Consider the following 23,430-nt stretch of genomic DNA (forward strand, 5'->3'; position numbering starts at 1 on the left):
ATGATTAATAACAAAAGCAAGTACGGTAAGTAGAAATACATAAAATAAATCCTTCCCGTGCAGTTGGCTATAGCAGCTTTAGGCTAATTGGGAGGTCCAAGGATGCTGTCACCATGGAGACATACAGCACACACACGCACACACGCACACATGCGCACGCACACACACACGCACGCACGCACGCATGCACAAGCACAACAGTGTTGCCCTCAGGTTTGAACAACGGAGAATATTTAGACGGATGGTATAGGACTGCTCCATTCACAGGAGGCAGGCAGCAGAGCAGGGCTGTTTCAAGGCTGAGAGAGGCTGCAAATCGATGCTTGCAGCAGCCTCCCTGGGGGGAACGCCCCCTGTCACTGATTACTGATCACACTCCTCTGGGACTGGGAGAACGGTGGTGGGGGTGTGTGTTGGGGGAGGGGGGTGGTGGTGGTGGTGGTGGGAGGGGGGTCTTTCAGAAGTAGGAGGAGGGGACATGCAGCCTGCTGTCCATTCTGAAGGCGGCGGGGGAACAGAGATCGACATCTGTGTGAGGCGTGGAGGAGAGGAGACCTGCGTAGAATGGAGGACTATAGCTGGGCTGTACCAGCCACCCAGGATCGTGTGTGAACGGCAGCCACACAGAGGAGGTATTTATGTCCACAATGCTACAGTATGTGCATGTTTATTATGTACAATATGTGCCATGTGTGCATTCTTTCATTATAATAATGTTGCATAGCAAAGGTCTATTATGGTGAAAATATGTGCTACAGGTATTTTGTCTTTATGACTTTGTCACTCAATAGTCCAGGTATGGAGAATAATTTGACCGCACAGCATGTCTGCAAAGTCCATACAGTATGTTATTTACAGTAGGTGGATGCATGGGTTAACTCTGCATATATATTGGTGGTGTTTTGAGGATTGCTCAAAACCACTTTCTGATACATATTTGTCCATTATCGAGATATATTGGCCCATTCATGATTGTTATTGAATTCTGAGGTCTCTCAAAACATACTGCATCTTAATGACATGAAACTCCTTCAAAAATGCTATTCTCGTGTTGTTGTTGTCACTTAGGCTAGATTGAATAATAATAAAATGCTATTTTGATGTGGGTGGTCCAACTCTGATTTCATAATTTAGGTCAATGTTTGAGGTTTTGAGTGACTGAAATCCTAACAAAGTAAGAGTGACAAAGGACCCACATGTTCAAAAGCCTGGACTGCTCCTAAATAACCATACATTGCCGATAACAGGAGTTACCAATCTTTTGGAAAGATGCCCTGATTTATTTGTATCTGTTTACATACATTTATTTTATACTAGGCTAATGTTACATTATCATTAAAAACATAGTGTTCAGCAAATTATTTGGGGGCTCACTTATATACAACATCCTCACGGGGCCACATGTTGGGAATCAATCGCTGCCTCTAATTACAAAATGCATGTCCATGTCTGTGCAGGCTCCATGTCTGTGATGCCTGAGCGACCAGCTGTGTACATCTGCTGCCATCTCTGATACCATGCTGGGAGCGGGAGGGTCTTCCTGCTCTCTGGTCCCATTGTTGCTGTTGCTGCTGCTGCTATGCTGCCACCTGTTCCACTCACTGCGTAAGTTATATATCCCAGTGGTTCTCATTCTGTGCTGCCTGTCTCTCCCCACATGGCTTTTCCTGGGGGGGTCCCCAGATGATTTGCTTAATTTATTTATGAGATTGAAAATGTATTGAAAAGATTTCCAGCACAGGATGAAATCCTCTACGCCAGACTCACAACAGACATAAATAAATAAATAATAAATACATAAATAAATAAATACATTCACAAGTACATACATACAAATACATTCGTATTCTTTTTTTTTTTTTTTTTTTTTTTTAAACAAACCAAGTTCATGTGGACCCGCCCTCTTTTTTTATTTTATTATATCTTATACATAATACACTTTCAAGTCCCGTATTTACCAGTCTATGACCTTACAAGCCAGCCCTATAGTTATACAAAAAAACTTTTGTTAATGTGCAACATTGTTTTCTCACTCAGTAAACAAAACAACATACAGTATGTATGTGTATTACAGCTGGGTATATCTGCACATTTCTAAATTACAATTTAAGGTACCCTTTTAATACATCTAAAATGAAGAGTAAGACTATTACTGCGTCAAAAGTAATCAACAAACTAGAATATAAAAGCAGGTCATTTTTCCACACTATTTATCAGTCGAACCCAGTCAAACTAAATGTAATGCCTCAACTCCTACAATTCCAAGTGCTTGTAAGTGTGGGGGTCCCCACTCCTAGTTCAAATTATGATTGTTTTGGGGGTCCCGGCCTGAAAAGGTTGAGAACCAACCACTGCCCTGTCAAAAGACACCACTTCACCTCAGTGGTGAGTTGTATATTTGTAACACAAGAGAGCGTACAAACATACATTTGAGCACTATTTAACACTGGAGGATGTTACACAGCACTCTCAGTGATTGTGTTGATGTACTCCAGAGGATTGATGTGAGGGAAAGAGAAGGGAGGACTATCAATATTGCCAGTCGACTATCAATATTATCAATCACTGACATTTGGAAACATGTAGCCCTGGATAGCAGTCTTTAATGTCTTTCAGGCCAAGGACCCCACATTAGCCGAGACTGAGATGAAGCAGGGACCCCCCACTTATGGTTTTCTCTCGTTCTCTCTCCCATGCAACTTGAAGATGCTTGGAACCATTAAGAGAATATAAATGTTTAAATCTCTTAATAGTTCCAAGCATCTTCAAGTTGCATCTCATACATATTAATGTATCATAGTATACAATCTAACAGCAGTAATATGTAACTACGTATATGAATGGATATACAGACTAATGACAGTGAATATGATGTAGGGCTGATGCAGGTATGTACAGTACAGTGTCAGCCAGCAACACAGTGGGAATATGGATTGGATATACATATACTGTATGTACAGTCAATTGAATATAATGAGGAATATACAGTCCTATCAATACTAAAACATTTACAGCAGTCGGCCTGTAATCATGACACCAGTACATCCCAGTAATACATAAAAGGGCCAGCGTGAGTGAGCAGGAGTCATTATTCTCATTATTATTATATTATAATATATAATGTAATATATATTATAATATATATTACATTATATTATATAACAGAACGCACTGGCCTAGGGCATGGTTATGTAACTAGACTGACCCAGTGCATATCAGGGCTCATTACGCACTGACAAAAAGCGTTATTAATGACTGTGGAACTTCCATTCTTGCCAATAAATCTCTGCTAACTAGATTAATTGGCCATTACAGTAGATGAATGTTTCAGCCGTTACAATGGAGTATAGCATTTGTTGGAGAGCTGCAGCAGTCTCTTTAGCCAGTTATTGTAAGCCCTATTAAAAAAAAAGAAACAAAAAAGAAAAACAATAATGCAGTACATCTACAGGGTCTGAGCATGCAGAGCTGCTATTTTTAAAATAAATAAATACATGAGTAAATATTTTAAATATTTTGCTTATAATGACATGCCCAAAATTAGGACGGCAGACTGAAAGTGGTTAATTAATAGAAGAAGAATAACAGAATACTTGAGCCTTTGTAATATTGTTTTTTGTCTTCATACTCAAAAAATGCCTGTCTGAAACTCTGAAAATCAATTAGACGTTTCAATGGCCCGTGCAGTGATGTAAATAGGTTTTTAATGTAATGAGTCCTGGGATGCAGGGATGGTCTTTTAGATGAGTCCCACTTCAACGACGTTAGGAGTCATATTTTGCCATTTTTTACAAATTGCAGCATTTAACTCTCATTTCATTTTATATGGTTATAATGTGGTTATATTCATGTAGAAAACAGAAGAAGACAGTACAGTAGTACTGTAGTGCATCCCGTGGATGCAGATATCGTTGTTTTATTGCGTCCCATAACTATAAACTGCGTTTTGGGATGCAAAATGCACCCTATTTTAATCTCTGCCCGTGTTTGAGTTCACCTACTTTCTGGGGGCCCAGCATCCCTATCCAATATTCACGTCCCGTACGGCCGCCCACAAAACCACAACCATTTATAAATGTATGCTCAGTCTGAACATTTGTTTGTTTATTATTCTGCTGCTCAACTTAGAAAAATAAATACCTTACTGAATACCAAATAATGAATTTGACAAGCTGGACTGTTAGAATGTGATTATTAGCCTAGCCGAGGAGAAAAGAAAATAGAAGTAGGATTGTAGCCTTAAAATAAGCTTATCAGCACAGATAATTCTTGACGACCGAATCTCAGGCCTACTCGACACCGGGAACCATACACTCCTTGAAGTCCTCCGTGCACGCCGGGTTTGAAGTTGGACAGTTCTCAATATGTGTGATCGACACACAGGCACACACACGCATTCAGATACTGTATATGGCGATTTCATTTTTTTGAGGTCATAATGCTGTGTTATGACTTATTCTGGGGGAACATTCGTCAAAAACAGCCCATCTTCAAGCTCACAATGTGTCGCAACGCGGCAGCCTACGTTGTGAGTTAAGGGTGTAAGACGGTCTACATCTAGTAAAAATGGACCCGAGTGGCCCAGGCCGTAGCGTAACGGTCTGGGCACCGGACTGGTGATCCAGTCGCGGTGTGCCGCGGGTTCGACTCCCGGATCCGACACGGCCTTTACCGCATGTCATCCCCCATCTCTCTCCCGTTTCCTGTCAGCCTACTTTCTATCCCTTAAAAAATCAATAAAGGCGTAAGCCGCAAAAAAATATCTTTAAAAATAAAATAAAATGGACCCGAGTTGCACTGTACTTGGTGGCGGTGCACTCTTTTCCCCATCCATCCATCTTCAACTGCTTATCCGTAGTCGGGTCGTGGGGGCAACAGCTTCACCAGAGAGCTCCAGACTTCCCTCTCCAGAGCAACATTAGTGACTTCCTCCTGGGGGATTCCGAGACGTTCCAAGGCCAGTGTGTCAATGTATTTCCTCCAACTGCGCCTTGGTCTGCCCCGGGGTCTCCTCCCAATGGGACGTGCGCCGAGGACCTCACTAGGGAGGTGCCAGAGAGGCATCCTAGCCAGATGCCCACCTCAGCTCCCCTCTACACCAAAATGTCTTTGCCAAAACTAGCCCATCTAAAATAGCCATCTACAAGGCACCTCGGTTCCCCCCTTTCAGAAGTGTTGCTTTCAGCAGCCCCCAATGTTCTCTGAACAGCGCCTGGGAGATTGTAGCACCCCCATTGAAAAACGTTAACCTATTGCATTAAAGAGCCACACAGCAAAACCTTGCAGTACGGTATTCTGCTTTCTAGGAAAGGCAGAATGTTGCTGAGAGCAGGAGAGAAGCTGTGGAGATGATGAATCTTCTAATCATAGCGGTATTGACCGCAGGGGGCTAGAGCATGGTCCATATCGATCAGCCTGGGGTGACACCGTGGTATCAGCGGTCGTTGCCTCTGTCACACCCTTTTAGGTGGATTTACAACCACATTCCGCAAATCATAAAATAAGCTCATAACCATCCTGGAGAGTGACTTAAAGACGGGGGATATAAGAAATGGTATCACATTTAACAATGCGATCAATATTTCTCATTTCCCAAGTCTGCATATGAAGTGCACCTCAGCAAAAGAAGAATGCAAGCTGCCTGCACTGGTTTACTGTAGGTTGTTGTAGTGTACTGTACACATTGCAGTACTGTGTATAGGTTACAGTAAAGTTATTCACTCTGCATTTAAGACCTAGTAGTCAACTCAACAGTTGTGTGCTATGTTGTTTGTTATGTGCTGTATTGAGAATGAAGGTTTTATTCACGAGTCAAGAACAGTACCGTAGAAGGGTTAAGTATTATTGAAATTAATAAGAATGGACTAGGGGAAGTTACCTATAGGTTCCGGGAGGGTTGCTGAGTGACCCTAGTCTTTGGCCAGCAGGTCATTTGCAAAGTCGGCACGGCCGTGAACCTGAGAAATTCAATCAACCTTCATTTATTTTCTCATTGGATACGTCGATGTACATTGACGATTGGACCCTAATTTTAATTAGACAAATGAAATGAAAATGTTGTAAGAAATGAAATGAATCAGACAATGAGAACACGGCCATCAACATTGGTTAAAACAATTCCTAGTGGAAACAATTTCATTGAAAGCATTAGGCCCCCTTATTGTCCTCCCTGGCTATAGGGTCACAGCGAGTCAAACCTTTCTGCATCATAAGTGGTGCACCAGTGAGCCAGCAATGAATGACTTCACAGCAGACTTCAAAAATGAGATCCACGTTGTTTTCATAATGTGCTATTTAAAATGCATTATGCTACACACACATGCTATCCCGTAACCCCGTATTTTGTGAACTTTAGTTAAAACATTTGGGCAGCCTATACAAAATTGAGTGATCTCTGACTGGTACCATGTCGGAGAGGTTTTTTAAAGTTAATAAAATGTTACCACACAACACGCATGATTTGTGTTATTGTGAAACAACACTTGACCAGAATTTAAAGTTAATTTACTTTAACATGGCTTTTCTTCTGTTATGTCACTCTTGATCTGTTATGTCTTCTCTTGAAAGTTGATGACCTTGCTTTTGTGTCCCAATCCTGGCATGCATCTACAGTATATTGAGATTGAGTAGCACCACTAATGGAGATTAAATTTTGAATGTCTTCCTTTAGAGTTTAGAGCCTTGTAAGAAATGTAGCGGCTGCATTCTGAATTATAGCATTTTTGGGGAGACTTGAAAGAAGAACATTACTTACTTTTCTAAGTCAAATTCATAAGACAAAATTGCAAAATCAATTGTGTGACTGTAAATTATGGGATTTCATTGTTACAGTTGTTGATGTCAAGGATGGAAGAAAGATTCCTGGGGTGATTAATGTTGCTGGCCTGTGATGTGATGTCAGTCATCTATGTCATGATGACCTGCATTTGTTATGTATAAGTCCACATTTGGGCAAGGTTTCAGCCTGATTAGAGCCCCATTGACTTTATGAAATTAAAAGACAAATATTAAAAAAATATATACACCAAATCAATCGTTTGCATACAAGCAGTGTGCCAAAGAAATGTGGTGTTGATCAGTCCAGCGGAGATGGCCTCATAGACAGTAATGGCTGGGTACTGAAAATAGTCACATTACATCAATTCCTGCCAGCGACAGTGATTGCATCCCACACTCAAGTCATATTTAATCTTCTTTCTGAGAAGACAGATATGACTCAATTACTGAGCAAATTAGACCAAAATTGAAAGTACCATTCATTCCATTGTACTGTAACTGTACAAACAAGGAGTTTCACTGACAGAGCATTCAGACTATCTCTCCAGTTCTTATATTATTTTGTTTTTTTGTTGCTTTTGCCTTTATTTATTTTTTATGGAGGGACAGACAGTAGCCTGACAGGAAATGGGGAGAGATGGGGGAAGACACGCAGTAAAGGCCGTCGGGATCTGGAGTCGAACCCGCGGCACACTGCCAGACTGGATTACCAGCCAAGGTGCCTGGAGCGCTGAGCCAGGGCCCAGGCCTGATTTAGACTTTTAACCCATTCTGACCTGAGATCAGATTCATACGAGGTTTCCACTGGACACACACTGGTCTGATGAACCCATTCTGACCCGAGATCAGATTCTAAAAATGTCAGTCGTTCTTCGATTTTTCAAAAAATAGCAGACCTACAAGCTCGTATCGCGCCACTCGGTGGCGCGATATGAGCTTGTAGATCTGCTATTTTTAAATAGCTAAAGCATAACATAATGCTAACACCAAAATGGGTGCCCGTTCAGAATGGGTTAAAGTATAGATTATTGTTCCCATATTGGATGGCTCGGCCGGGCCAAGCTACCGGCCCGCGCCTCTGAGCTCGTGCTGCTCCAAGTTTGACAGAATCTTGATTTCTCTATATTTAACGCCAGTCTTTCCACACCTCTACAGGGATTCCCAAACTGTCATCCTATGCAAAGTCAGAAGACAAGCTGTTCAAGTACCTATTCAAAAACTACCAGAAATGGGTCCGGCCAGTAGAATACCTCAACGGGACAATCCAGGTGAAATTTGGGCTCGCCATCTCCCAGCTAGTCGATGTGGTAAGTTTGAAAGGAGTATTTGTGGGACATACACAAATGTAAATTTGTGAACTTAAAGTAATGTTCTATATTATTCAGAGCACACATGCACGACAGATTGCATGATTAATGGTTGTATGGTGACTAGTCTCCTACTTTAAAAACGGAACCCTCAATTGCTTCAGTAGAGGTTTTATTGGTACAAAACTATCTATACTGGACATATGTTTCTTTGCAGACTTAGACTAGTTAGTGTAACAGTAAAATAACTAACACAGTAAAGTTAACTCACATTTGTAACTATGGGTTAATTATTTTTTCAAGTGCATTAATGTAAAGAGTGAAGACACATAAAAGCATACTTTGAATTAAGGTTACACTAAACTTATTAAACGTATTTCTTTATATACTAGGATGAGAAAAAGCAGCTCATGACAACCAACGTGTGGATGAAACAGGCAAGTACAACTCTTGCACAAAATCATACAATCATACAACAAATATGGCAGTAATTATCTGCTCTGTGCACCTTTTGTTTACAAAGCCTTGAAAGCTAAATGTTCAGTGCCAAAAACACAACTAACTCGTTAATCACAATTATTTGTAAAGCAGTTCATGACCGCTACTGACAGCCTTACTCGCAACCCTGCCCACCGCCCCACGCATCTACATCCACCTGTTGTTGCCTAACTCCCCCTGTCATTTTTATTAATGGCCTTGGATGCCTGCTGTTCTGTGCGGGTGGTGCAGCCAAAGGAATTACCACTCCACACCGTGTTCTGCCGGTCAGGTCAGGCACTCCCTTCAACAGTGATAAATGACAATAGGCCTTAATGCAAATGAGGAGAGGGAAGGGCAGTGGATGCCATGGTTACGGCTGTCAGGGATTGGCTTGCTAGGGTGTTGTTGAGACAGGGTTGGTGGAGAAGTGGTTTTCAAAGCAGGGTCCGGGGACCCCCTACGGTCCTCGAGGGGTTTCCAGGGGGCTCCCAGCTAAATGTGTTCATGTACAGCAGTCAGTGGTTAATATTATACAGTATAGGCATTAAAACGTTACGAAAGATTTTGAATATTTAATACTAGAAGTAAAATGAGTAGTATCAATTCTTCCCTTTCCTGCTTTGGGGTTTGTGCTAATCCTTGCTGAACAAGGTAATATGTTGGGGCAGGCAGATCGGCATTAGCCTGGCTACGCCAGGCTAATGCCGATCTGGCGTAGCCAGGCTAATATCACTGCGTAGATATTAGTCTGGAACTTCGGTGTGGAAGATTTATTTCCAAGGGGCGGCTACAAAGAGATTCCAACGTCACTTTGAATAGTGGGCTCTGATTGGTCACCCATATGGGGTGAGCGGAATGTAATTAAAACTGAAGAGTGCCAGACCAATCTCGCCAGAGATTATTATAAAAATAATATGTGGCAGATTAGTCTGGTTTCCAGGCTAGACTGGCATGAGGCATATACATTGAATTGGTGGTGAATTGACAATTTTTGGTGTTTAGTACCAGAATTTATGGAACATGAACCAGACACGTACTGTACAGAGGTGAATAGTCCAGTCTTTCTTTCTTTTTTACCTGCATTACACTTATTTCATTTTTTATCTTTTTGTATACTCTTAAATTGCTCTCCACTGTCTAGGAATGGGTTGACAAGAAACTGAGGTGGTCCCCAGATGACTACCTGGGCATCACTTCTATCCGAGTCCCCTCGGACACTATCTGGATCCCTGACATTGTGCTGTACGATAAGTATGTTACATGAGCTGATAATGATGAAAACCAACACATATGTACAGTAAAGCATGATTTTCATGATGCAATATCATCATATCATATCCGAGTCACCGGATAGGAAGGACGAGTGAACAAAAAAAACCCTCAATAAATGTGATCACAGCATTAGACTCTAAGGGCTCCATTAAGCAATTCATATAATATGACATATAATATTACAGTTTTATGAGCTGGGGGCGTGTTTATGTCATATTGCAATTTTGGGCATGTTAAGAAGCGCAAAATGGCCTTGAATTAGTCATGGGTGTGTTTAAGGCGTGTTTGAGACGTACCCAATCAACATGTCCGTACTATTCTCTTTACCAGTCAGCTGATGTCACATACGGAATGCGCACTTTGGGGATCGTGGTATTACATTTCTTCAGGCTGGCACCATAGAAGACATGACATGACTTTGTCACATTTGGGTTAATTAGTGTGGTTGCCCTGAGGGCAACCAAACTATAGTTTCTGTGCCCTGTTTATTTTGTCGCGTTATACCTCCCACAGTTTTTGTCGCACGCACTCGAGCCATATGTCAAAACGACGGGCTACATCGGGAATCGTGTGCTTGTATTTTGCTAAGACATTTGTTGGATAATTTAATTGATATGAATTAATTAGTTAATAATTAAATTTCCCCATAGACATGAATGGGAAAATGCAAAAGTATTTTTTCCTCTGAGACCGTAAGGGCTATACTTACAAGACTTGGAGGAGAGATTCATAATAATTACTAAAATTAATTACCTTAGAACTATATCGGTCGGCCTCATGGTGGCGCTATAACAGCCAACTTTACATTTTTGGGTATAACTCTTGAACCGTAGGTCGTAAAATCAAAATGTTTTTTTCCATGGATTCCTTGGGTCATGACGCATCTTCCCATATAGGCCACGCCCATTTCCGTCTAGAACGAATTTGCAGCAAATTAGCATCTTCTTCAAAACACACTTTTTGCTCCTCCTCCTACAGATTTTGTCCAAATCTCACAGAAATCGGTACACATGATCTCGGGACATATCCGATGAAAACAGCACAGTCAGAATTTCGATATTCCATATCGTTCGTCCGTAATCAGCTTCCAAAGTTAGTGGGAGGGGCCTATTTTACAAAAAAATGCACAAATCACGAACGGAAAGTCCAATCCTCCCCAAATTTGAATCACATGTTTAGGATGGCCTAATCAACACAGAGGCAATTCCATTTCCATCCATAGGGGGCGCTACAATTGCAAAAACAATTACCCGTTTGTTGCAAAAACACGATTTTGGGGGGGAAATCCCCTTTGAATTACTTACGCATGATCACAAAGGGTGACTTGACATTGTAATTGGCTGGCAAAATTACTGGGAGGGGCCTATACCCCTTTGTTGCAAAAACATGATTTTGGGGGGGAAATCCTCTTTGAATGACTTATGCATGATCACAAAGTATGACTTGACATTGTAATTGGCTGGTATAATTACTGGGAGGGGCCTATATCAGCCAACCTATCCGATTTCAACAGCACAGTCAGAATTTAGATCTTCTGTATCGTTCGGTCGTAATCGTCTTCCCAAGTTAGTGGGAGGGGCCTATTTTACAAAAAACGCCACAATTCACGCACGGAATGTCCGATCCATCCCAAATTTGAATCACATGTCGAGGGTGGTTTCATCAACGCAGAGACAAAAGCGATTCCATTTTCGACGGGTGCGATGTGGGCAACCACACTTTGCAATTTCCCAGAATTGCCTCTTTCTAGTTATTCCTATTGCACTGCATGCTGTCACCTTTATGCCTCAAAATAATTTGTTTCTATTGAAAAACACCAGTAAAATAACGTTTATTATATTTTATTTCATTCAAGTCATGATGAAGGAATGAGTTGAATGCTGCTGCTTAATGCTGTGCCTGTGGCCCCGATGGTATATTGTCTTCGCTCGTAGCATTTTATTGAAGACTTGAATCGGGTGTGATACAGCATATGAAAGCAAACTTCCCAAGGATTATGGAGATGTTTTTATTTATTTTTAAGATTGATAAATGAAAGAATTATGGCCGTTTCTAATCTCAACATTTTACAAAAAAAAAAAGAGGCTGTTGCCATGTCTCATAGAAACAAGTAAATAGGTCTATAAGAATAAGCGCATATAACAGGGGTCTGTAACCTATTTTAAATGAAGTGCCATGTTTTTATTTTCTAGATAGTGAGTCTGCCATATCCAGATTAATTTTAATGACACCACATTAAAATAAAAAAACATATTTTGATTGTCCACAAATATATAGTTCTTCCTTCTTTTTAAATTATGTTCTTGCACATTGTTATAATGGTCATTATATATATCCCCCTGCAGTCAGAGTTCATAGTTTTAATGAATGAATGTGATGCATTGTGAGCTGGTATAGATCTGCTATTTTCTAAAGTAATCTTGGAAAAAAATAATTTAATTTTTGGATTAGCCGTCCTTAGTTGGGCAAATGCATTCATCTGGGGATCCTTGACATGGGAATGTGCTGTGTGAGGATCACTGGTTTAAACAACATTAGGAGAAAAGCCCAAATAACCACTTTAGAAACAAGAAAAGCAACCACAACTAGTACAACTAGTCAACTACCAATATTTACAAGCAACTTTACAGAAAAAGAAGCCGCTTATAATAAACAGACATGGCAACACTCCAGCAGCCTCCCAGATCCGCTCAAGTGTAAAATCAAACAGTGCTTTTTGCGTTTATGAGGTGGTCAGACCCACGTCTAATCGTTGCGCTGAGTGTTTTTAGGTCAAGGGGCTTAATAGTAAATTGCGCAAAGCGAAAATAATTAACATTATGGACACTCCCACAATGCTAAAATATTCAGGAACGCCGTATGCCATATGTGTGTGCGTTCAACACGGGCCTTTCATAATACGATTGTGCGCAGAGCGAGGGCAATTTATGTATTACCCCATTGTAAAACGGATCTTCAAAATGGCACCCTAAGGATTAGATTAGAGGACCCATACCAGCATCAGTGGGTCAATGCACAGCTTCGCCTATATAATAACTTGCATTAACAGATGTTAAAGGGTTTCTTTTCAAATATCCAAACAATCAGTCAATGTTGGCTAAATATAATTTCAGTTATGGACATAAATACATCTTTTCTCTATAGTGACTTGTTCATTTTCCATATCGATCCACACAAACCACTGAGTGCTTTGGCAAATGGCCGGCAGTAATGTCAAGTACACCACGATTTGAAGACAGTATGGTCCATAAGAGCACAGTTGCGCACAAGACACACAGACACATGCAGAAGTTTGCTTGAGTTCTAATTCTTCTAAACACAAATATGCCAAAAGTATGGATTCAAGATGATGCCACATGTAATTGAAAAGAAAAAACTAAAAACAATTACATGTGGCTGTCTAATAACAGCATGGCTAGAATATCACACCATGCAATCTTTTATCTTACAGTATGTATATGATATGGCCAGATATGACTCCATATCTGGGCAACAAATCTGGCCCCGATTGGCCCAGCAGTTTGAGAGATCATCGCCGCCATATATAAATTAATTTGGGGGTTCTTGGTATATGAAAAAGTTTGACCACTGTCTTAAAGCAAGTAACTCCTTCAGTTAAAGTTAATTGCTTTGTTTGAATCTACATAATGTACTGTAGCTAACTTGCTATAAATCGTTATCTTATCTTATACAGTATTGATTGATTGATGTATTTATTAACAGATTAGAGAATTACAGTACATTTCAAGCACAACTCAATACAAATCTGTTAACTGTGGACGACACCATAAAGCATTACACTTGTTTACAATAGGGTCCACCATGTTCAATTCATCAACAATTAGAGACATACAAATACACTTCTATAGAGCACAGAAGTCCTGACGTATCTCGCCCATCCCTTCGATTCCCCTGGTTCCTGGAAGTAATTTCTCTATGGAGAATAACATGGGCTCATCTTACAATCGTTTCATATAAGCGTTTGTCCAAAAATAAACAAGCTGTCTCAGCGTTATGGTCAGGGAGGTGTCTCTGTATCGTTTGCAACAGTCAGTCACTCATATATGATACAGTCTGCTTCTAGGCGAAAATTTTACTAATTCAGTAGCAGTAACAATAGCGTTTTTTCTCAGTCAGTTGATTCTTAATATCCATAGGAGTGAAACGGCCGGGGTGACATGTTTATTTTTCAAACACAGTTCTTATATGAGGCGATCTAAAATCCCCCTATGGGGATTATAATGCAAATAAAAAGTACACGAACCTGTGGATTTGCGCCCGATATTGACGTCAGACATCGATGCTCTATAGCCAAAAACAGGAAATCGTCATAGAGCAGGGGTTCTCAACGCTTTTGGCTGGGGACCCCCGGAAATGCTTTGGCCAAATATTTGTAGTTTAAATATATTTAAGTTTTTCAGAAAACTATCTAAACTCTATTTAGATAGATGTTTTTAGAATCGTCCTAAATGGGTTATACTGTATATACTATATATATATTCTTTATTCTTCTCATATAGTTCTGATGGCCATTTTGAGGGTACTGTCACCAAGGCTGTGGTGAGATATGACGGTACCATATCATGGAAACCACCGGCCAATTTCAAGTCAGCCTGCACCATTGATGTCACCTTCTTCCCATTTGACCTCCAGAACTGCTCAATGAAGTTTGGCTCCTGGACCTACGATGGCTCACAGGTTCTGTTACCCATTGTATAATGTACTCCAAGTCAGTGGTGTTCAACCCTTTTCATATCTCCATTATCTATTCAGCATTTGAGCCACGGACCACCATTTGATGAGATTTATAGGGCTGTATTTTGCGTGTCTTAAGTACCAGGTCTTATTACTTAACTTAAGACCTGGAGGCGTGATCAATGCAATTTGGCTATTCTGAGTGGCCAAAGAGCATTGACCACGCCTCCAGGTCTTAAGACCTGGTACTTAAGACACGCAAAATACAGCCCACAGCCTCTCAGACCTAAAACGTAGAATATTTTGTTGTCGTTGGATAAGAATTTGTCCACAATTCCATGCTGTATTGATGAGGTACCATTAGGAGAGATAACAGGCAAACTTTGATCAAAATAACAGTTCTTCTATACATTCTGTAATTGTGTAGACTTCTTGTAAATTAAGTAATGTATATGTTTAACAATAATTTAACTCAAGAGTTAAAGATATATAAGGGTCCATTTGGATTTAGATGGGGACACCTGGAACTCCCTCAAGGACCACTGGTGGTCCCTGGACCACTGGTTAAAAAACACTGCTCCAAGTCATTACTAACACCTGTTCTGTATGAAATACAAAGGAGGAGAAGGATGCACATCCAATCTTTGGTCCATGGGCAACAGACAGATGCAAAATAATAATACGTTTGCACACTTGTTCTCAGCCTCGCTTTAGATTTATTAAATTTGTTTGTGTTTAACATTTCAATCTCGAAAGATCTTTATCAGTGTGTGGACTTGTTTTTAGCTGGCTATATATCTATGATATATATATATACACCACATGGATTAATTTAAAGAAACGAGTCAATAACTGAAGCATATTTCCTTTTTACAGTTTGATTAAAGTAAGTGTGACAAAGGAATCATTATGTCAAAAAAGGCTGGTATGGACCTTTAATTATTTTTGTAATAACTTAATATATTTTTGATTAGACCGATTGAGACTATTCGAGATAGTTGAGACATTAAATTGGTCACATCATTTATTCTATAAAGTGGAAAACTCAATAATAATAAACATTTTCCTGATAGTTCATGAACAAAGAGTAGTAATTCATAATCTGTCAAAAACCACAATACATAATGATCTTCTGGTGGATGACGTTCTGTTCTCTGCGCGACAGGTGGACATCCTCTTGGAAGACTTCCACGTGGACAGGAGGGACTATTTCGACAGCGGCGAATGGGAGATCATGAAGGCCACAGGCAGCCGTGGCGTGAGGACGGACGAGAGCTCCTTCTATCCCACCATCACCTATTCCTTCATCATCCGCAGGCTGCCCCTCTTCTACACCCTGTTCCTCATCATCCCGTGCATTGGCCTGTCCTTCCTCACCATCCTGGTCTTCTATTTGCCCTCCAACGGCGGCGAGAAGATCTCGCTGTGCACCTCTGTGCTGGTGTCGCTCACCGTCTTCCTCCTGGTCATCGAGGAGATCATACCCTCGTCGTCCAAGGTCATCCCGCTCATCGGGGAGTACCTGGTCTTCACCATGATCTTCGTCACCCTCTCCATCGTCATCACGGTCTTTGCGATCAACATTCACCACCGCTCCTCTGCCACGCACCACGACATGGCCCCGTGGGTAAGGAAGATCTTCCTGCACCTGCTGCCCAAGCTTCTGTGCATGCGCAGCCACGTGGACCGCTACAGGTATGCCACCCACGAAGCTGCTGAGGTGGGCAAAGGGGGAACGACGGGGGCCTTTGTGAGATCAGGTGGCAGTGCTAAAAGCTTACCGCCGGAATCCACCCCTCCTCCGTCCACTCGGCACAACCTACAGGCAGCACTGGACTCTATTCGCTACATCACTATGCATGTGGTCAAGGAGAACGAGGTCCGAGAGGTAAGGATCATGGACTTAATGTTGGCCTGCATCCAGTGCTTGATGCCAGTATGCAATATTTTTATTATATTTGTCCTGCTGTTATCAATGCAAGGGGAATTGTTTCATTTCAATCCCCAGTTTATTAGTTTTTTGTGAGTGTGTGTCAGATGCTATGGAATGAACATCCCACTGGGCTACCTATGGAGTCTTGCTGTCCAAATATGGACTTCCACACGGCTCCAGACTGGCCTCCAACATAATGTTGCATTCTCCCTCTACACAGCATGGTTAGGCCACCCGGCCTGGCGGATATATATGCGCTACACTGAACACCCCTTTCTAGTTCATAACCAAAAAGAAATGCTCAAATGTTCTGAAATGTTTTGAGGTGCATCATATTGATCAGTTTTTTTATATCAATCCTGGGCAAAAGCTCAACACAAATTATTACATTAGTATTTTTGAGTGGTGCTAGCCACTCCAATTACGTGACTTTGTGTGTGTGTGTGTGTGTGTGTGTGTGTGTGTGTGTGTGTGTGTGTGTGTGTGTGTGAGACACTGCTCAACAGTGCCATCCAGCTGTATTGGCGTGATACTTCTGTGCACTCGCGAACACACACACACACACACACACACACACACACGCCAGGGTGGAGTACAGTACAGTGCAGTACAGTACAGTACAGTACAGTACATACAGTACAGCACAGCACAGCACAGCAGATCTGCTGCTGAGTGAATGCACTGGGAAATCTGCGTGAAGGGGGTAAACCTGCCTATTATAAATGTAGGCTCTGCACCCTTACATTGACTTCATTCATCCAGTCACCTTTACACAATATGGGCTTCAAAGTCTGTGTAACCTTTTCAATTAAACAAGTTATTTTTGATATATTTCAGTTTCAGATATTTCTTTCCACAATAACCATTCCACATACTGTAGCCTATTTTTGTTTTATTGTAAACCTCTCTAAACCTTATTTTAGTCATGATCGAGTGTCCACCAGAAATGTATTTATATAGTCAATAAGACAATAAAGTCAATACAGTTAAATAAATATAAATAATAATGCTGTTAATGCTGTAACCCGAACCTGCAGCATCCGTTTTGGAACAATCTTTCCATGTTGTTTTCTGAACTGAACGGGTCTTACAGATAATTACTTTATAACCATTGATTGAATTCTCTGCACTGAGACTGATTGTGTTCTTTTGTTTTCTTTTCACAGGTGGTGCAAGACTGGAAGTTTGTGGCCCGGGTTCTGGATCGAGTGTTCCTGTGGGCCTTCCTTCTCGTTTCAATCCTGGGCTCTGCGCTGCTGTTCATTCCTGTCATCTACAAGTGGGCCAGCATCATTGTCCCCGTTCATTTTCGGGGGACTTAAGCCCAAACCACACCAACGGGTTGGGTGGGGACAAAACAGTTTTAAGGTAAACCCACACCAATGCAACTCATTGAGTTGCAAGGAGTTGCATTGATGTGGTTTACCTTAAAACGGATTTGTCCCGACCCGACTCATTGTTACGAAAAGGAATATGAAGATGGGAGGAAAAGGAAAAGTTGAACTCATTATGCTGAAACATATTTTCCGGCCCTCGAAAGAAATAATGAATAATTTCCTATGCATTTTTATTCACATAACACAAAATAATAAATGTCATGACATTCATATCACTCAGATTCTCTTGTTATTACTGTATTGTTACCCATTCACGATAATAATGATATATTAAGGGGTGGATAAACATGTTTGCTGTGTCACAATATGTTGGAAAGATACCAGGCACTCAGGCAGGTGGGATGGGAACTGCCCATAGATCCGAAGTCCCGTTAGTCCGAACATGCACTGCTCCCGTGCTTGCGGTTAGGTTTAGGTTTGCTCCCGTGCTTGCGGTTAGGTTTAGGTTAGGGTTAGAGATAGGGATAGTAATTTCGGAACAATGAACCTTCTGACTAATGACACGGCACCGGTGGGATGCCAATTTCAGACAATCAGGAGAGATTAGCCATTGATCAAGTTCAGTTGTATATAGTGTTCCAGTCCTGTCTGCTCACTTCTTTATGTCATCACTTCCAATTTAACTTGTTACTTGTGCAAGCAGAGCGCGCAAGTATTGTGGTCGTGCTGGTATGAATGCATGTGTATGCTTGGTATCAATGCCGGGGTATAACTAGCTTTTGATGGTGACGTAATACAGATAAGTTTCAGATTACATACATGTATACATACAGACATTACCTTTAATTCACCCGACACTGAAACATATCCTAATTAAGTCACCATCGACAGCCATTCATAACCCGAAATTGAAATATCTTAATTACGTCGCCATCAACATCAGTATATATACCTACCAAGCATACGCATATAAAAAAGCCAGCTGACTACAGTATAGTACTTTCAACTTACAAACATGTATACATACCATAATACATACATATATATTATATTATGTCACCATTGACAGCCAGTTATAACCCGACTTTAGTATTGAGATTTGAAAGTTCGTAGCGTTAGACGGATAGACAGTACGTGCGCGCTCTGCTTGCACACTAGTATTTATTTATTTATGGCCTACCTGCGTGCAACGTGCAAGTAGGCACTCAGAGTGCAATTCTAGTTTATCCTGTATCCTGTGTAAATGGTAAATGGTGCATTTATATAGCGCCTTTATCCAAGGCGCTTTACAGAGATTGTGCATTACATTCACCCATTCACACACACATTCATACACCAATGGCAGCGGAAACCATGCAAGGCACCAATTCTAGCACATCGGGAGCAATTAGGGGTTCAGTGTCTTGCTCAAGGACACTTCGACAGTAACTCTGGGGGAGCCCGGGTTCGAACTGGCAACCTTACGGTTACCATCCAGGCACTCCACCCCTGAGCCACCGCCGCCCCCCGCCGTGTGAGTTCTCTCTCCTGATTGGAAAATGGATTTTCGGTTTACTAAAGAGCTGGAGAGACGCCTGTTACTGAACAAACACAAAATCAATGATTACTGTAACCAGGGCTGGATTAGCACCTCTGAGGGTCCCTGGGCACTGAAGCTCGAAGGGCCCCCCTGCACATGCACGTGCAAATCTTTGTGTGCGCGCACGCAAAATGTTGGGGTTTAGGGGCATTTTAATTGGCCTATTCATGGTCGCCTACCCCAGCCCAGAGTGACAGTCAGGCATTAACAAGCACATCATTTTATTTGACCCACTTAGTAAGCAAATGGGTGCGAGAATCTGACAGTGCCAGTGTATAAGTACTTCAGTGTTGTTACCTTTTTTTGTCGCATTGTTGCTGCTTTACACACAATTGCACTATTCAGCTACATCTTCGCCAAAAAAAAAAAAAAAAAAAGAGTGATTAGTGGGGGAAAGATATGTGGGCCCCAAGGGGCACGTGCCCAAAGTGCTCATATGGTAGATCCGGCCCTGTATTTAACAAGTCTTTGGCACACCGGTGCTAGGTGCGTAGAAGACCAGACGGGGTCCAAACGTAGAAAAACTCCTGCACACTGTCTTCAAATGCACTGTCTTTTAAAGCAATCTGGGAACCCATTGGCAAAGAAAAGAATAATGTTTTCCTTTCAATTTGCCTCTGGGTACTCGTTCACCCTACACGTTGTAATGGGAGTTTCCGGCAGATTCAGCTTCGGGGTGCCCGTCGTCTGCCGATTACGCAATTTCAACCATAGACTGTAAAAAATATGGACAAAGCGTTCGCCGGGTCTAACATGGACGTAAAATGAAGCCTGTTATTCCTGCACTGTAAGTGGCCATCTTTCTAGATCCGTTTGGTACCAGCTGGCCATTGGCTGGCTCCGTTTTGGACCAGCTGGCCATTGGCTGCCCAGACAACGAGGCGGGACTTCCCCCCTTCTTCTCCGTTGGTTTTTATTTTGACTCGAGTGGGAGGGGAATCCCGATCATAGACTGTAACGGTAGCCACGCCCCTCAGAACATACGCGATGGTTTTATTTCTTTATGGTCATTTTTTTAATTAATGGGACCATAATTTTCCAAAAAGAATATTATGACATTAGAAATGAGACTTTAAACTAGTGACTGGAAGAAGAAAGTATTCATGACCATGTTTATTAAGGTAATACAGTCTAGGTGAAGTTGGGCCAAAATACATGGGCCTCTATGGAGCTATGGGGCTTTTTGGGTCCAGTCCAGCGCCACAACAGGCCATTATATGAACTACCGATTTCAAATGAGGCTTCACGAAATATCTGGCTGACTGCCCCCCTGATTTCAACTAAATGACCGCTTTATCACTATGAAGTGGCTGCAACGCAAACCAGCCTGTAGTCATGCCCCGGTTGTTTGCAACGGAGGTCAAAGAGTTTAAATGTGGTAAAAAAAAAAAAAAAAAGATTTCTTTATGGATGTTTTTGGGTAGAAATTTAGATTTATTGAAGAGGTGAGGTTTGAAACCACACCGTGGGACTCCGTTTTTACTTTCAAGTTTTGCAAGAGTGATTGATTCAACAAATGGGTTCATTCGGATCAGAGAATGAGGTTTAGTGTTTTAGCAAAACTGTAGATTAATTTACTGCTCTAGTCCTATTTCTTGACTGCTTTCTGGGAAAGCACACGGTTCCCGGCAATACAGGTTAGACTGCCTATAATGGCTAGACCCAGGAGGGTCTGGAACATGTTGAGGTACATCCAATACATGTACATTAGGCCCAGCATGGCTGAATGTAATATATGGAACAGAACAGAGCTCGGAGAGAAGCTGAAGTTGGAAACGTTGACCCCAAGTTTAAACCACAGAACGAGCAGCAGTAGAAATGGAGAGAGGGTAAGAGCAGTGAAGGTGTCGGACATCATCCTAGGAGCCTTCTTCTCCGGCTCCCTGAACAGATGTTGGATTTCTGGTTTGGGCATGTAAAGGGTCTTTGGCTGCATGGTGGTGGGGGCCTCCTCTCTGGGAAACTTCAGATCAACATCTGCCACATTCCACAAAATGGGATTCTTCAGGGTCGCATCCCCAACAATGAGATGGAGAGAGTAGGTGCCAGACTCCAAATCAGCTATGTCCAGCTCAAGTTTGTAAAGTTTCTTACTGTCTGGCACAGCCACAAACACAACCTCTTGGTCGGTTTTCTGATTATGCAACATCACAAAGGTCTGGTGAGGCATGAGCTTGACTCCTGTGTTAACATCAGTCAGCTGGAAGGTCATGGCAAACTTTTGGCAGCTGTCTGCTTTCACAGAGATCTTGGCTTTATTAGGATAGTCCACCTTGGTAGTCTTTGTACCAATGCTCCGGTCCTTATCCACCACAGAAAGATCAACATTGTTAATGGCCACCTTGGTGGACACCTTTACTTTCAGCTCAACGCGATTGGCAACCATTCTGTCATCTCCAGTCACAGCGACAGTGAGCTGGTAGTATCCACTGCCTGGTTGGCTCGACATGAAGTTCATTTCAAAAGCACCATCTCTGAGGGTGAAAGGTGTTTGGCTGATTATGACACTCTTGGAGGCCACGGCATAAGCGGATTCCGCCTGCACATTGGCTGAGACCAGGGGCTGAGAACGGACATTGGTAACAAGGAGTTGCAATGTTGGTTGGCTGTGGGAGACTGTAGCCAGGCCCTGGACAGTGACAATAACTGGAACATGGAAGCGGTTGTTAGAGAGGACGGCGGCAGCACTAGCCACACTGAAAGCCTCGGCCAGAGAGTCCCAGGACTTCTTCCTAAAGATTGAGTTGACCAGCCGGACAACCTGGTCTTCCTTTAGAGGGGGCTCTATATCCACATGGTCTGACAGTGAATAAGCACCCGTCACAAACAGGGCGGTTGCCTCCAGTCCCTCTTCAAACTGGAGGTAGACGCCACCCAGATCGTCCAAACGAGCCGTCAGATCCTCGACCCCCTTCAGTATTCCTCCAAGCTCTGCATCCTGCTGTGAGAGGCGGGCTGCTGTTTGCAGGGCTATTATTCTGTCCATTACGTTGTCCTCGTTGAGGCAGCCTGCCAAGGCACCTACTGCTTCCTGAGAGGCCAGAGGAAGTCCCAGGGAGCTGAGCGCACTCACAGCGCGGTGGATCCGAGTCACTGTTGAGTCACCACTAACTGCTGCCAAGAGGATACTGTGGCTGTCATCGGACACGGGGATCTCACATCCCGACAGGGCTCGACTGGCCTCGGCAGTGAAGAAGAGAGAGTCGAGACTCAAAGGGTCGAGCTGGGATTTAAGGAACTGGCATGCCTCACTTTGATTAGGAACAGAGACTCCAAGTTTGGTTAGACCAACAATAGAGTAGTACGCTGATTCTAGGTCTGTGAAAGGTTGACTCAGTATGTTTTGCAGTCTCCCCACATCAGACATTGACAGATAATGAGATGGTGAGAGAGCCTTGGCTCCAACTGTCAGGGTGAGAAGACATAAGCCTAAAACTCTATAAAGCACCATTTCTGTATTGTATACACAAGCTGGGACATCAGGAACAACACCAGACTGCTACTGAAGGCCGGTTTTAAGCTGAGTGACACACTGACGCCCGCATCATCACTATGACGTCACTGTGATACCAGCTACAGAATGCTCAAATGTGGCAGGGCAACCAAACATGATATATAGAAACCAATAGAACCAATAACCAACGTATAATTGAATAATCGAGAAGGTTTATTTTTGAGGGGTGCTAGCCCCTCCTATATACAGCTTTTGTCCCCACACGCCATTGACAATGAAAGGAGAAATTAGGTCATATGTGCCTCAAATATTACGTAAATTTGTGGCAACACAAACATTAAATGCCATTGACAATGAAGGGAAAATTTACATCATATGTAAATTTGAGTAAAAGTTTAGACATCAAATTGTACCAAAAGTAAAAGTACTCATTAGGCTGCTGCAGAATGTTTCTGTAAAATCTACAATGTAATTTTCAAATAAATGCAGTTGGAGTAAAAGTAGCCTACAATATTTATTTAGCTCTGAGATGTAGTGGAGTAGAAGTATTTTATACTCAAGTAAAGTACAAATACCTCCAAATTATAATTAAGTAC

General features: G+C 42.0%; 2 protein-coding genes across 2 annotated transcripts; one reads left to right on the forward strand and one right to left on the reverse strand.

Moving 5' to 3' along the window:
* Positions 1 to 515: 515 nt before the first annotated feature.
* On the forward strand, positions 516 to 17,807 carry chrna5 (cholinergic receptor, nicotinic, alpha 5). The gene is made up of 8 exons (XM_083759980.1): positions 516 to 632; positions 1,458 to 1,605; positions 7,933 to 8,084; positions 8,477 to 8,521; positions 9,706 to 9,815; positions 14,357 to 14,534; positions 15,697 to 16,419; positions 17,631 to 17,807. Exons 2-8 carry the CDS (start codon positions 1,518 to 1,520, stop codon positions 17,784 to 17,786), a joined length of 1,452 nt encoding a protein of 483 aa, XP_083616106.1. The 5' UTR covers positions 516 to 632; positions 1,458 to 1,517; the 3' UTR covers positions 17,787 to 17,807.
* A 3,161-nt stretch (positions 17,808 to 20,968) lies between these two features.
* Positions 20,969 to 22,831, reverse strand: LOC310854692 (dolichyl-diphosphooligosaccharide--protein glycosyltransferase subunit 2-like; the record flags this gene model as incomplete). Its single annotated transcript, XM_083759367.1, has 1 exon — positions 20,969 to 22,831. One exon carries the CDS (start codon positions 22,829 to 22,831, stop codon positions 20,969 to 20,971), a length of 1,863 nt encoding a protein of 620 aa, XP_083615493.1.
* Between the last annotated feature and the right edge of the window lie 599 nt (positions 22,832 to 23,430).

The sequence above is a fragment of the Protomyctophum parallelum genome (genome assembly GCF_964188405.1).
Source record: "Protomyctophum parallelum genome assembly, chromosome: 2".
In the NCBI taxonomy this organism is placed as follows: Eukaryota; Metazoa; Chordata; class Actinopteri; order Myctophiformes; family Myctophidae; genus Protomyctophum; species Protomyctophum parallelum.

Excerpts from the sequence above, each read along its gene's own strand:
- chrna5 (XM_083759980.1), top strand. The coding sequence starts at position 1,518 with ATGCTGGGAGCGGGAGGGTCTTCCTGCTCTCTGGTCCCATTGTTGCTG. Across the intron at positions 14,535-15,696 it reads GGACCTACGATGGCTCACAG|GTGGACATCCTCTTGGAAGA; the intron begins GTTCTGTTACCC and ends TCTGCGCGACAG. Across the intron at positions 16,420-17,630 it reads AGGAGAACGAGGTCCGAGAG|GTGGTGCAAGACTGGAAGTT; the intron begins GTAAGGATCATG and ends TTCTTTTCACAG.